We start from the raw sequence: 16,185 nt of genomic DNA, 5'->3' as shown, positions 1-16,185 counted from the left end.
ACTATCATCTTCAATAATGACATCCTTTTAAGAGGGATAAGATCAATATCCTATCCATTATTGAAGTTATTTAGTATTTTCTAGCCACTGAACACTTACATTGAGTAAATCATCTGTGTTGAAGTAGGCTGAAATATCTTTAACACCAAACAGAAAGTCACTGAAATGTACATGTAGATAATACATTTTATGCAAATTTTGTAGTTTACAATAGTCAATGGTAGAAAAGACATATGAATTTAAATACCATAAGTTAGGGAAAAGTATCAGTTGTGTAAATTAAGCTGACAAAAATATGATTGAACGTCCCTTGCAACATGTTTATACAAATTTAAGTTATATAACTTTACACACATGCACTTCACTTTGGAACAAAAACAAATCATAATGCCTGCCTGTCTGATAATCATCATTGTCAGAAAAACTCTTGCTAAGTTGTTTAATAGGTGTCAATAATAATTAATTAAAGTTCAAAATCAAAGGTACCAGTAGATTTAATGAAACCAGATGATTAAATTTAATTAGGTATAATACCACTATTAAGGAGAACCAGTCGCCTTCACATACCAGAAAGTTGTCCGTAAAAAACAAAGTAGTTCTTAGGATGCATTGTATATTTTTTCGTGATTTAGCCAGTAGATGCAAAATGGGTATCATCTGAAAGCTTATCATGTCAGGTACACACTGAATACAACAGTTTTGAACCCTGATGTAGAGAATAATTTGTCAGAGTCTAGATCTTAAGCCCATTGATTTGTCAAATTACCAAAAGGAAAGTAGTATTTTTAGTAGCTGTCTACTTTCACTTCACCATTCTTTCTTAGAAACCATTAAAGGTATGCTGCAAATTTTATGAGAGAGTCTTTAAAGGGTCCCCTCTATGATAAAACCTGTTATTAAAGTTCATTTTAACAAACTGTAAAAAAGATTGGGACCTTGAAAATTGCTTAATTCAACATAGAGAGTAATGGGACTTTTAATAGTGGTTTTACACCTTAAGCACTTGCAAAGGGAGATAATCTTGACCTTCTTACCGTGTTCAGTGGAAAGTGTATTTTTCTGAATAGTAAGTTTTGTTTTGTGTTTGAATTATCAAAATATTTAAGACACAGGAAACATCTTGTCATTACAGACCAATAATCCTTTAGAAAGAATAAATTATATTTTTATTTTTCTCCTTTTTTTCAATTGAAAATTGTATTTTCTGCTTTTTGTAACCCATATTTAACTGACATACTTGCTGGCCTTCCTGAATGTCTTCCCTGTCTCTACCATCACACTACATACTTTAACCAACTGGAAAAAAACAACATTTTACCTATCAAAATGTATGGTGTGCTATAAACCCTTTCATGCTAATTTACTGCGCACGCTCTGTTAGTATGTGATTTCCCAAGGTATGTGCAACATTTTGAGTTTCCCATTCATCCAACTCTAACAGTTTTCAACTATACTTTTATGGGAAAAAAACTGACTTTGCTCAGAAAATTAGCACAAAAGATTTATTTGTCAATAATGATGGATACTCAACTCTTGGTCAAATGGAAGATGATGTTGCCTGAGTAAAAATAGCCCACTATTCAGTGTATCTACATTCCTCCTTTGATAAAACGATCATTACATGATGAAATATCTTAGGTAGTCATGGTAAATGTAAACAAGGAAATCTTAACTTCCAGTTGTTTCAAAGGTTTTCTAAACAAAGTTTGATTCTCTGTCAATTGTCCAGTTGTCTACCTAAGGCAGTTCATCAGGTGATTTTTATTTAATTATTGGACGACCAATTTTATTCTCTGAAGTAAATAATATAATATGTTGTATATTATAGTAGAATATGTGGAGTAATGACAGTATAAAACAAAACTGACAGCCATGGTCATTTTATTAACTGGATATTTAACAAAGAGATTTTAACTTCCTATCATTTCATAGGATTTTAATCTCGTAAGTGATAAAAAAAATAAGCCTCTTTATCAATTGTGCATTCAACTTCTTAAGGCAGTTCATCAGGTAATTGACATTTAATGAAATAAAGACCAACTCTATTCCCTGAAGTTAACTTCATTACTACCTGTAATAATGAGAGGGAACTAGGATCACTAAGGTCTCACTTACCACTTCTGGGTCAAATGGCCCAAATGGCCCAAATGTAGTACCAAAACACACTGAATCTAGATCTATGCATGTAAGTGCATAATTTGTATGTATTCTGATCAAAAGTAGCGTAGCGATTTTGAAAGCCATATTTTCCAAGCTTTGCAATGGTATGCAACTTTAAGATATCATTTGCCCCTGGAATTTACAGTGAAACTTAAATATCAACGATCAATATGTACTAGAGTCTTTTATTTTCATAAAAAAAAATTAAAAAAAAAATTAATGTACTTTGATTTCAAGTGCCAATACTAAGCCTGTGGTTATAAGCCTAACCTTTATTTAAGAATTGGCTATGATAAAAAAAACTTTTTAAAGACATTTGTTTATTTCAACCGTAACAGAATATTGGCCTACCCTTTCTAACTTTGCTTCAAGATGTTCAATGTCTTGCTCTGCTGAGTCCAAGGAAGACCTGAAACAGAGAAAAGAATGTCAGATCATACAGATATAAACAAGTGAAACATAACCTGTAAGTAAGCTTGCTGATTTAAAACCTAGCTTGCAAGATGTAGCAGATCATATATTTTTTTATTCTGGTACATGTACATTGTACCCCACCATAAAACTTAATTTGGGGATATAAAATAACAGCTACATGTACATGTAGTATGTTTTTCATGTTTTTCAGCTTCATGCTTTTAACCCTGCAAGTACATGTACAAAAACAAACCATGGTATGTGCATTTACCTTAGTATAGCTTGTGAGCTTAGTATCATTGGGAGTCCATAAATTTGAAGCATGGATTACATACAATCTTCTTCTACAGCTTACTCACAGTAGCCCTGTTCTTTTAAAGCAATGCTATATTCAAGCAAGTAATGTTTCTTAAGAATTTACTAGAATGGGAGCTGTAACACATTGTATATAATGCAGTCAATTTTAGTCAAAGATGTATTATGCATGTCAAAACTATGCTATACTGTTTAAAAAAGTATAGAACGAAAATTGTTATGTTCTAGACATCAAACAGTCCAGGACCTTTGAACTTAAAATCAACAATAGATACAAATGCAATACAAAGTGTAACATAAACAGCATCATGTGATTGAGAGCACTTGCTTCCTTTCTAACAATATAATGTTTCTATATCATGTGGATGGGGAAACAAAGATCAAAACTGATGTAAATACTTAACTTATTGTTATTTCATAGAGTAATGTGATTGAAATTTAAGAACAACATTTCAAAAAGCTGTTGCTGTTGCTAAGTAATTTTTTCTTTGGCTGAAAAGTGAAGTTGATTTAAAACTTATCAAAATAGTCATTCATTTTTGTTGCAATATCAAAGTCTGGCATGCTGGTTGCATTTTTTTCCAGCAAAAGCATTTTGACCACTTTTCATAGGAAGCAGTCTGTCAAAATCTTGGCTAAAGGAAATTAGAAAATCAGGAGGGTTTAGGAATTTATCAGGTATGTTTTAGGTATCTAGAGGCTCTAAAGAGCCAGAATTACTCACCTGATTTGGTTAGCAACAATCTATAATTGTAAAAGTAGCCATGTTTTTTCTTGGACAAAAATTCCTAATACTCATACCTAAGGAACAATCACACCAATTTTCATTAAATTCTGTCCAGTAGTTTCAGAGGAGAATTTTGTTTTAAAGTAATAACATTAAAAATAGCAAAAAAAAACATTGAAAAAGGGCAATAACTCCAACATGGCTTAGGTTTCACTTACTACTTCCAGGTCAAATGACAAACCCCCAAGTAGCACTAAAAACACACTGAACCTAGATCTATGCATTGTAAGTGCATAATTTGTGTGTATTCTGATCAAAAGTAGGCAAAAAAAGCTAAGAATGTGTACTTTAAAATCAAATTTGTAATTTACTAAAAAAGTGTGTGAATATTGTTTACACATGTAGGTAATTTGCCTCCATGCTGTCAGAAAAGATAAAACTGTGGATTTTCAATATCATTTATTCAAGTAAATTTTGTGACTTTGTACAATCATCGTACCATTAGCATAATGCTTTTGAAAGCCTAATTTTCCAAGCTTCACAATGGTAGTACTTTACAATGTCATGCAGCCTGGGAATTCAGAGTGAAAGTTCGAAAATTAATTTTTTAACATGTAAAGTGATGGAAATGTTAATAGTGGTCAGACCACAAGTTAAATTATAGCATATTTCGGAGTCTGAGAAATGCATAATATGATGAAAACTGCCCTTCCTGGTTATTACATATATTTTCATTGTCCATTAAAATTAGTGTGAAATACAACATAGCAACAAACTAACTCATAACTTAAAGTAATTTCTGAAATACCTAATGTCACTGTTTGGGATATTGAAAGTACACAAATGGTAATAGAACACAGACAAAGAATCACATAGTGATGAAATAGGCTTGAATTAAATTGTTGAAATTTGTCCCTTTTTCATAAGGATGAAAGATATTAACATCTACAGCTTTCTGAATTATCATAGATATCAAATTGGTATGACAAAGTTAGCTGAAATTATCATCTTATGTAATTTAGGGATGATATCACTGAGTAACATATGCCATACATAAATGGCCAACTCCTTGTAGTGTCATGTCTGATTTTGATAGATTTGGTCTTATTAGACTTGAAATATCCCAAGCTCTCATAAAGGTAAACAAAGAAAAACATCCAAAATCATAAAATGTTCTTCAGATGAACACAATAATTTGACCACTGATAGATCTCATCATGCTGAATATTTTTTTTCTCATTCAGAATTTGGCTTAACCTAAGAATTTTTGAGATATATACTAAAACCTTCTGTTACAGATCCCTGAGTTCTATTATTACTCGGAAATCATGAGACTTCTGAGTCTTAAAACCATCTGATGTTAATCAAAGGGACTTCTGTTGATAACCGCCTTGAAAGTATTTCTACCGTGAAAGAGATATGGTGGAAGAATATTGAAATGTTTCAAATTGGTTTTTTTGTATAAATACATTGCCCATTCTTACAGCTTATAACTGAAATAATATTTCACAAATCTGATTGCAATTGCCAAAATGGTTTCAGAGGAGAAGACGTTTGAAAAAATTAAAGAGGACTACAAGGATGCGAAATGACCATTGGCCAGATGAGCTAGCAAGGGTTACCACGATTTTTTTTAACTTGAAAATGACAACTGTCCTCCCCTCTTAGTAAAGAATTTTAGTCTAACTAAAATTTTAGCAATTGCTTCATTCTAAAGTGTAAAATGTAGGCAACCTTGAGTCATACATGTAAATTTGTATATCATAAAAAATGTACTTGCATACAAAAAGCACACATCTAACATCATTTAATTAATTTCAACACTTGGATTTTTTTATGTGAGTCATGAGACATTACTAGGAGCTTCACAAGAAAATCAGGAAATAGTCATGGCTGCTGAAAATCAACAAAAGTCAGGAGTTGCTCCAAAGATCAGGGAAGAGGTTTTTCATGCTCTAGATATTTTAGCTTTTTTCACACATGATGTCCATGTAATAATTTTTCATTACATCTTTGATTAACGGCTAAAGGGCTGCATTTTATCATTCATATGGGAATATTTTATTTGGATGTTCATGTTGTATCAAATTGAATCATCAGGTTAGGAGAGAAATTACGAAAGTTTTGGATATTATAGAGTTATCTCCCTTCCAAACCATAACAGTAGCTCTCAGAACAGGTTACATTTCTGTACATCAAATCATATACCAGTTGATATATGAGTTAAAGCTTCCATTAATCGAAGTCCAATACAGATTTTTACATGTGCAGTTCCAACATTTCATTTTATATCTATTTGATAAGAAAATCCATCTATAAAATACTCAGGACCAATATCTATTAATAAATTAATTTGAGATAAATACTTTAATCTGATTGGTTAAAATAATTTTGTTATATCTCAATGGATAAAAAGAAATATAAAGATAAAAATATGTTTTAAAATTAATTTATAAGAATTGGCTATGATAAAAATTTTGTCTATTGAAATATAACATAAATTTTCCATGTACATATTTTGTTTATAGCACTTCGCGCAATAAACAATATGCTTATGGAAAATTTATGTTCTTTTTCAAATTACCAAATTTTTATCATAGCCAATTCTTAAATAATGTAATAGTAGTGTAATATAATTAGAGCCATTTTCCACCTTAAATAAGCAACGAAACATCAAGAGATGAAATCATTCAACAGAATTTTCAATGATTTCCCCTAATTTTACACATAATTTATTTGTAGGTATTAGATGTACATTTTCTAAGAATCAGGTGTAAAAATCAGAAGCATGCATGTTAAAAACCCACCGATCTGACAATATAATTTCAATTAAGGATGATTTCTCTATTTGTAAAGGCCAATATTTGATCTCTGATTTTCTGGATTTTTCAGAAGTTTTTCAATAAAATGTTAGAAAAATGAGATTTTTGAGTTATCTGCCCTTAAAATGTTTATTTTCTTTGTATTTTCAATGAAATTACGCATGTAACTCAATTTACCAGCAATATGGCAAATCTTCTCCTTTTGTTTGCATGATTCTGATGGTACAAATGGTCAAATAACACATCCAAAATGTTTCTTTTTTCATACCATGCTTTACCCACTGTCTGATTCTTGCAGAGACTGTCACATAGGATCAGAAAATCCTGTGATGGACCCAACAAGAGTAAGGTACCAGTATCATATTGCATATTTTTGAGCGGGTGTACGTCAAAACATGGATACTATTAAAATATAGTGCATTTTCTTTTTGCCTCTCTACAAACTAATGTTTTGTCAAATGACTTACAAAATAGAGCAAACATCACACTACAAGATGAAGAACATTTTTAAAAGAAAATCTAACATGATAACATAAAAATGTTCCACTGAAAAGGTTGGTTTGATGAGTGCAAACCGAAAGTGAAAGTAGGGAAAATGGCTATATTTGATGATGTGGACTCAATCTATTTTCTTTGCGGGAAATTATTTTTTCACATGTCCTTAGAAATGCTACATAAGTGAAAGTTTTATTGAATCAATCTACATATTTTTAAAAAAAATCCTAAAAACATGCACTTCACTATAGAAGTCTATGGGAAAATTAATACATGTACGATACTGAGACCATAATTTTGGAGGTTCGACCTCCATTCCCCCTTTTAACATTTTGTTAGTTTCATGCAAACTTTGGTCACAGATGAGAAAATAAGTCTGAAACACCCCTTATTTTCTTTAACTACCTTTTCAAGATCTCTAGATCCACCTCCTGTTAATCAGACAATATCCAAGCAATAATTTGAACCATTCCCTAATTATAACATGGAGAAGAATAGATATAGATGTTCAGAAAAGATACCAGGATTCTATAGTAGAGAGTGTGAAATGCTGTTGATTATTTGGCATACAATCAACATTCTTTCTTCCCTTTTATCTGTTAATTATAAATCTTTCAAAACTACATCTTGTTTATTTAACATTGCAAAAATGTTGGTTTACTTCCAGTACAGACGGTTTGGAGTATTTAAAGGTTTCTAAGAAATACTGTGGAGAGATTTACATGTACCTTTGTACATGTGTCAGAACATTTTTTTATTAACACAAAAAGTGGTTGATATCAAAATTTGATTACATACACTGTACATGTAATATAAATAATATATAATTTGATTCCATGTTCTATTCATGATACCTGCATACCAAGATATAATGACCAACTAATAACAAAATGACAAGTGCAGGTCCAGAGATATACAAATGAGGGGATTTTAACCAGGGTCCAAAAGTTTTTTTTAAGAAAAATGAGAATGATATTCATGTCATTTAATTGTACAGTCTCTGGTCTGTCCAAAACGACTGTGTGATGCATACAGTGAGGGTGTTGTAATGACTGTGATGCATACAGTGTGGGTGTTGTAATGACTGTGATGCATACAGTGAGGGTGTTGTAATGACTGTGATGCATACAGTGTGGGTGTTGTAATGACTGTGATGCATACAGCATGCTTCTCTAAGAAATAAATTCCAGGCTTTAAGAAGATTAGAGGATTGCACTCTAGATGAGAACTGGAATGACATATGTTGTATATATAAAAAATCTTGTCAAGAAAAGCTTGGATTAAGAAACGAACAGAGAAAGGAATGGTTGTCTGATTCTTATTTTAGTGAAAAAAGAGAAAAAAAGCAAAACAAAGAGTGTTATTTAACCAAAACAAAGACCATTTCAATAGCAAATACAGTAGTTTCAACAATGAAGTCAAAAAAAAAATGCCAAGAATGATAAAAAGCAATATATAAAAGAACAAGCAGAGAAAGCAGAACAGGCTGCATACAATGGGGATATGAGAACATTATATCAAATAACAAAGACCCTAAGTGGCCAACACCAAAATAGTACATTCCATGTCAAAAAAGGGAACACTGATTAAAAGAAAAGACCAACTAAATAGATGGAAAGAATATTTAAGTGAAGTTTTGAATAGAATCATCACATGATCTACACACATTTGATGAAGTTGGAATACCATCACTAGAGATTTACACAGGAGAAATATCTGAAAATGAGATCATTAATGCCATCAAGAAACTGAAACAGCAGGTATTGATCAAATACAAGTTGAAGCATTTAAGTCAGACATAGGATTAAGTGCAGACATTTTGAAACAGCTATTGAATAAAATCATGAGAGATGAAATTTTTACCAGCAGAATGGAAACAAGGTATTATTGTCAAACTAATTAAGAACTTGCTGATTGGAACAACTGGCATGATATTTGTCATTTGTCAGTACCAGAAAAAATCTTGAGTCACATTGTACTATACAGACTTATAGAATCAGTAGATAAGTTTTGTGGGAAGAGCAAAGTGGCTTTAGGAAGAATAGATCGTGTGTTGATAATATCTTTATATTATGAACTATTGTAGAACAGACAAATGAATGGAACACATCACTTTATATTGATCACATCAACTTTGAAAAGGCCTTTGATACATATGTAGTATACATAGAGAGTTTCTGGAACATCCTTAAAAATTACGGGATTGACATTAAAATCATCAAAATCACGGAATAATGGACACTGCACGACGGTGACCTGACAGATCGGTTTTTTATATTAAACATCAGGAGTAAGACAAGGATGTATTTTGTAATCTTTACTCTATCTCCTTGACTAGATAATAAGGAGAGTAACAAATGAACTAAGAGGCATTCAGCTGAGACTAATAAATAAACTGGAAGACATGGACTTTGTTGATGACATTAATTTCCCATACTTTCAAGCATTACAATCAAAATCAAACGACATCAACAAAGAAGCAAGAAAAACTGCGTTGAAAATAAGTGATAAAAAAACCAAGATCATGAAAACAAACTGTTGACCTAATTATGAACGGCCAGCCAATTGAAGACCTGTCAGACTTTTGAAAGTACCTTAAATACAGATAGAGAAGTACTGAAAGAAATCAATACATGTATTAAAATAGCAACATCAGCCTTTAACAAACTTGGACATGTCTGGAAAGCAAGAAAAAAATTGAACAAAATGAAAATGACGATATATAAAAGTAATGTAAGAGCAGTATTACTATACAGAGCAGAAACATGGAAAACCAACAAGGAAATAGAGAGAAAAATACGTGGAGAAGAAGGAAGATTGTTAAAAATAAATTTAAAAATTAAATTGACAGATACAATAGCAGTTGGGGTGAAATGGAAAGAAAGACAAAAGACCGAGCTGGATGGAGGACCCTGGTAGACACCTTGTGTGTTGCATAACACTAAGAGGATACAATGATGAATTGAACAATTCTAAACAACTCATTAATTTGATTATATTTAATCAAACTATAGTCCTTTCTGGGTGTTTCATGTTTCTCAATGGTTTTAAAACTGAAAACAAAAAAAAAACATTTAAAGATTTTCAACTGCAAAAAAGCCTCTTCCCTACACATCCCACATAATTTTGTATGAAAAAAGCAGTGTTTTTCTCAATACTGCAAAAATTAATATCAAATTCTGGTCTAAAATGATAAAAACACATTAATAAGTGTTACTCATAATTTTTTAATTTACAGTATTTCTATTTCCATGGTTACACCAATCAAAATTTTAAGATTTCATGACATTGACTTGTTAACTAATTTTTCAAGTTTTGTGGCTATGTTTTGTTGAGGAAGGCAACTTTGATATGAAAATAGATAATCACTATGATCCCTATTAACTACAACAACCATTGAGGAATTTCCTTTATCTTTCCAAAAATTTCCTGAAAAATAGGAAACACTAAGAGTGACATTACTGATAATCTTACCTGTTCAAATGCAAGTTGTTTACAGTACAAAATATGAACATGTATTACATATCAATTATAGTGCATTTACTAACTGAATAGAAGGTAAAAATAGGGAATGTGTGAAAGAGACCACACTCAAATCAAACTAAAAAGAAACACTGTAACCAAGGCAGTCCATGGACCTACCATCATCTGGCCCCTAAAACCAAAAAAAAAAAATAAGATGCCAGTTCAGAGAAATGGGGTTGCTATATAACTTTAAAAAATTGGGCTTGAACTATTGGGACATTAAGTGATACTCAGTCACTTAATGTGAAACTACCTGGCTCTAAAGAGCTTAAGTTGGTTACCTGGTCAAAAATATTGTTAAAGTATTATTGTTCTTGGGGTACCAATTTTTGTTGTTTTTGTGGATAGACTAAAATGGAAAGGAGATTTACATTGATGTGCATACTGAAAACACCAAACTCATGAATCCAAGAATCTAAGAACTTGTGTTTCTTCCCTAATCCATGAATATTGGTATCCACTAATTGAGGTACCTTCACAGAACTCTTTTTAGCTTTCTAAAGCTGAACTCTTGATCCTTCTGTACTATTTTCGCAAGAATTTTTTAACCAATAAAGAGCATCTTAGTTTTCAACACAGTTTTCATATTATAAAATAAATCCATCATAATTATTTTTTTTACTCTTCAAGAGCAATAACTCAAACAATGATTATCAGATCTTTATCAAATTTTGGCATAGAACCGTCTCAATTTTACCCCGTGAAAATTTGGTTAACCCATTAGTTTTCGAGTTAATACAACAAATCCTAGATTTTAAGTAGTGGCAGCAATTTTTTTTTGACAGATCAAAAATTGTTAAGCAGTTATCCTGACAAAGATTCATGCCTCTGTCCTACTAGTAGTCTCAGAGGAGACGATTTTCAAAGTTGGAAATGTAAAATTTTGGGGAAAATCAACTTCAGGACCCGTAACTCATTCATCCATCTACGGATCTTTCTAAAATTTCCAGCATAGTTCCATCTCACTATGCTGCAAAATTTAAATACTCAAGGTTAGATTTTAACTCTATTCAACAGTTATTTGCACAATTCTACAATTTGATCCCTATGGTGTATTTTTAGTAACAGTGGCCATGTTTTTCACAAGATTGAAAATCCATGAGCACAGATTGCTAAAACTGTTCTACAGAACATTCATGCTAAGTTTTGTTTCACTGCATCCAGTAGTTTCAGAGGAGATTTACAAACTAGGAAATGTGAAATTCAGAAAAAAACCATTTCAGGACACGTAACTCATTCATCCATCAACAGATCTTTCAGAAAATTTTGGCATAGGTCCATCCCACCAAGCTGAACAATTTTACTACCTGCTAGAATTGGCTAAACCCAACTGTATAATATAGAGTTATTTGCAAATTTCGGCAAAAAATGGCCTATTTTTAGTAAAGGTGGTCATGTTTTTTGCCCAATCAATATTCTCCACAAAGATTGTTAAAGATACCCTAAGGAAAATTCAAGCAAAATTTAAGCAAACTGGTGCCTCTCCAGAATCTACTTTTGGTGTTTTCTCTATTTTATTCCGTTTTCAATTTTAAAAGGTCATGAGTCTCATGACATAGACAAAAACATTTGATTATGGAGTATATTTTTCACCTGCTACAAAGTATTTTCAAAATATTTAGTCCAGTGAAAACTGGTTCAATGGACTTTTCTTGCCCAAAGGACCGAATGCACTGTAAAAATTTTCAAATTTCACTTTCGCAGTAAGACAAACTGGACAGCCAGAGGAACAGATGAACAGAATGATGGACATCTAATTATTCCAAAGGAATCACATAATACCACGCTACTTCATCATAAGAATTACTAAGGTTACCAGTACATGTACCCCTACATTACAGTAAAATTAATTTTACCATTTCATTTGTAGTTTAATTTTCCAGGTGTAAATGCAAGTTTGTTCAGTTATTCAAAAAGGTGAATACACCTTTACATGGGTTGTGTTGGACCATGTATACACCTTCACATGGGGTTGTGTTGACCATGTATTCACATTTACCTGGGGATGTGTTGGACCATGGATACCCCTTTACATGGGGTTGTGTTGGACCATGTATACTGTATACACCTTTACATGTGGTTGTGTTGACCATGTATACACCTTTACATGGGGTTGTGTTGGACCATGTATACTGTATACACCTTTACATGTGGTTGTGTTGACCATGTAAACTCCTTTACATGGATGTGTATTGGACCATGTATACCCCTTTACATGGGGTTGTGTTGGACCATGTATACTGTATACACCTTTACATGGAGTTGTGTTGACCATGTATACACCTTTACATGGGGTGTATTGGACCATGTATACCCCTTTACATGGGGTTGTGTTGGACCATGTATACTGTATACACCTTTACATGGAGTTGTGTTGACCATGTATACACCTTTACATGGGGTTGCATTGGACCATGTATACCCCTTTACATGGGGTTGTGTTGACCATGTATACATTATACATTTTTGTACATATGTATACATCTTTGTGAGATGCACAAAAAAAGATTTATTACTGCTTGCGTTTATTTTGTTAAGATGTTCACAATATATCAAATCGTTAAATGTTATGATATTGATAATGTCTCTCCCCCTGCCACCTGATCAATGTTCAAAGGGGTATAACTCCCATAAAATTCAATGAATAAAAAATTCATTGTAATATGCACAGCTTCATATTGAGTTCTTACTACCAACAAAGTTTTATGAAATTTTGGTGCAGTAGTTTCTGAGGAGTTGCTCCCATAAAAGTGTGACAGACAAACAGTCAGAACAAAAACAATATGTCTCCCCTCAAAAGTGGGGGAGAAATAATAACTTCAAAATGTTCAAGATGTACAAAATGGAATATCTACATACACACCTCAAAAGTATGCGAATATATGAATCAGGTGTGAAAAGGATATTCACTTTAGCCCTCGGCCATGTTTAAATTATGATTTTATCATAAATACTACAATGGCTCTTCTTCTCCCACAGTATTTGCTTGTTAAATCAACTGTTGTCAAAATAAGATAATGCTGTAATATTTACATGTCAAACATCCTAAAATATTAATGGATGCTAAAATATTTATCAAGTGGACCAAGTCAACAGCTAATTTTGTACCAGTAAACCTAACGCAAGTCATACATCAAGCTAAATGTACAGTAATTTTCCATATACAAGTTATATACAGATGCAAAATGTTATGACAAAAACTATTAATAAATTGGGGATACATTAAATGTGGAGGGTTTTGTTACTGTTGGATAAGTACACCTGATTCACATGACCTTGAACAATAAAGTTGAAACCCCTCTTCCATACATCATCAGTGCTGGGATTGTTCTTTAACAGTTATGACAATGTACATTATATTTGATATGTACAAAACAGCTTCACAATCACACAATAAGTAATTAAGTAGCAGTCTTTGTAAGAATCATGCAAATTCTATAAAATGTGATACACCTCAAAAAAGGTTACATATTTTTGTTATTAAGTTGCTTTATACATTTTGTAGGATGAATGCATAATTTTTCATTCCAATCTGTCAGCTCTTAGGAGATAATCCACATGGTAATTCCAATAGTTTCTATTGTTTTTTTTTTAGTTTCATTTAGAGTTAATTCCCTTAGTTTTGAATTCTCCAGTACCTTCTATGTAATTTTTATCTCCTATGAACAAGGGTTATATGAAAAGTCACATGTTAATTATGGCATATTAAACAAAATATAAAATAATAAAAATATGTAGGCTTCCCAACCATGAATCACATTTTGCATGATTCTTATGTGGAGGGCTACTTCAAAAATGTTGTATTTTAAATTTGCAACCTATGATTCAGGAGTCACTTCAGTACTTGAATAGCCTCATTGTTCAATATTTTGACCATTTTTCATTCATCAACAGGACAATAGGTCTTCACCTTTCACACCAAGTCAATGAATAAAAATTAGTACATTTCTACAGTATATTTCTATACATTTTTGTCTGTCTGTCTGTTTCAGTATTATGATTGCAACCTATGTCAAGCAATGATCAAGATGACATTTTGATATTAATTGGTCTTATTGTTCAATAAAATTAAGCATTTACTTCATCAACAAGACATAAACATAGGTCTCCACCTTTCACACCAAGTCAATGCACACTAATGTATGGTAATAATATGATCCAGGAATTGCCAAGTAAGGGGCCATATCCATGTGTGCACTTATCCCTCATTCTTGAAATGGGATTTTCCCTTGTCTCCATTAAATACATAAGGCCTCTCAACAAAATGAACCAATGACAAAAGCAACAAATGCTCCTATAATTAAAAAACTCTTTTAAAATAACTGTGACCCTCTCCTTCTAACACACATATGTACTTATACATATATACTTAGCTGAGGACCTTAAATATTATAGACAAGGGATGGGAAGGCAAGGGCCATGGGTTTATTTGCCCCTCAAACTTTCTGTTGAAATGATCCTTTCCCATCTTTAAATTTCACACATTCACAATTTTAATCATTGGTATTCAAAATGTTGAATGATGAAATGATCAATCAACATTTTGAATACCAATGATAAAAATTACAAATGACACTATGATAAAAAAAAATCTCACAAAATCGCATTGATTTCTCCCCCAGAACACATATACGCTTGGCCGATTACATATCATATATCCAAGGGATTGGGAAGACAGGAACCATGTGTTCATCTGCCCCTCACTCTTGAAATGATACCCTCCACATGCTCTTCAAATTTTATGCTTATATTTTGTATAGTGCCTCAACATTTTGAATGACAAAAAGCTATAATGTACTCAAGACTCAAAAATCATTCAAAATTACTACAAACAACAAACAGACAAAAGGTTTTATAAAGATATCTGTAAAACTTAAAACATATAATATACCTTAACATTCGAAGAGAAGCTTGTCCTATTTCAAGCCAATTCATCCTCACAAATTATATAAAGAAAACAAATATCCTAAAGTAGTCTAAACCTGCACAAAACTTTTCTTTTAAGTATCTACCAGTATTTTTTTTTCCTTATCTAATCCCCAACAAGGATATATGTACAATTGTATTATGTTACTAAAGATCTTTTATGACATTAATTACACATATAATTTTTTAAACTGTCTGTAGTCAATATCACAAAAAGTCGTCAGTGTAAATTTTGTCATAACTAATGACATCACAACTTTAATATCATGACATCATCTCTTTCAACTATTTAAACACCAAATATGTTTTGTGAAACAGACTGCTGAATACTTTCTTCAAATTAGTGAATTGGTCACTAAAAATAGGTAGAACTGTTTTTCTAAACATGCTGTAATTTTTTTTTAATGACCAGGCAAGGAAAAAGATTACAATACAAGTAGAAATGAATCATACAGAATGTTTGCAGAAGTCTGAACACACTAATTTTCTAAACAAGTATATATATGTGCAGTTACCTCAAGAATTTTGAATTTAATAGAAAGTAATAATGTTTTGGTTTTTTTGCTATTTCTCTTGTGAGTTCTGATGTTATTTTGTTCTTTCTGCATCGCATTGCTCAAACAAATTGTTTGATCTCTTGAAGTACTTATGATAAATAGAGAATACAAAAATATATTACGACATAATTTTGTTCCCTAATTTTTTATATTTTAAAAGTGCTACAGCTTCATTTCTTTAAGCTGCCAACAATTATCGTCTTTACTTGTACAAAAAATACAAGTATACAACCCAGTAGTGTTG

General features: G+C 31.8%; 1 protein-coding gene across 5 annotated transcripts in view; it reads right to left on the bottom strand.

Moving 5' to 3' along the window:
* The window catches only part of LOC148601004 (arf-GAP with coiled-coil, ANK repeat and PH domain-containing protein 2-like), a 79,370-nt gene that overhangs the window by 56,247 nt on the left and 6,938 nt on the right, over positions 1-16,185 (bottom strand). For all 5 annotated transcript variants that reach the window (XM_088555435.1, XM_088555436.1, XM_088555439.1 and 2 more), the window contains exons 2-4: positions 2,512-2,569; positions 1,238-1,296; positions 100-160 (exon numbers count right to left, since the gene is read on the bottom strand). In XM_088555435.1, the coding sequence (XP_088411561.1) occupies positions 100-160; positions 1,238-1,296; positions 2,512-2,569 (178 nt within the window). The remainder of the gene's footprint in view (positions 1-99; positions 161-1,237; positions 1,297-2,511; positions 2,570-16,185) is intronic.

Source organism: Perna viridis, chromosome 12 (genome assembly GCF_037379345.1).
Source record: "Perna viridis isolate PV_CMFRI_1.1 ecotype Kerala chromosome 12, ASM3737934v1, whole genome shotgun sequence".
NCBI classification, from domain to species: Eukaryota; Metazoa; Mollusca; class Bivalvia; order Mytilida; family Mytilidae; genus Perna; species Perna viridis.
The sequence above is the reverse complement of the archived record's forward strand: the minus strand, read 5'-3'. Positions and strand labels throughout refer to the sequence as shown.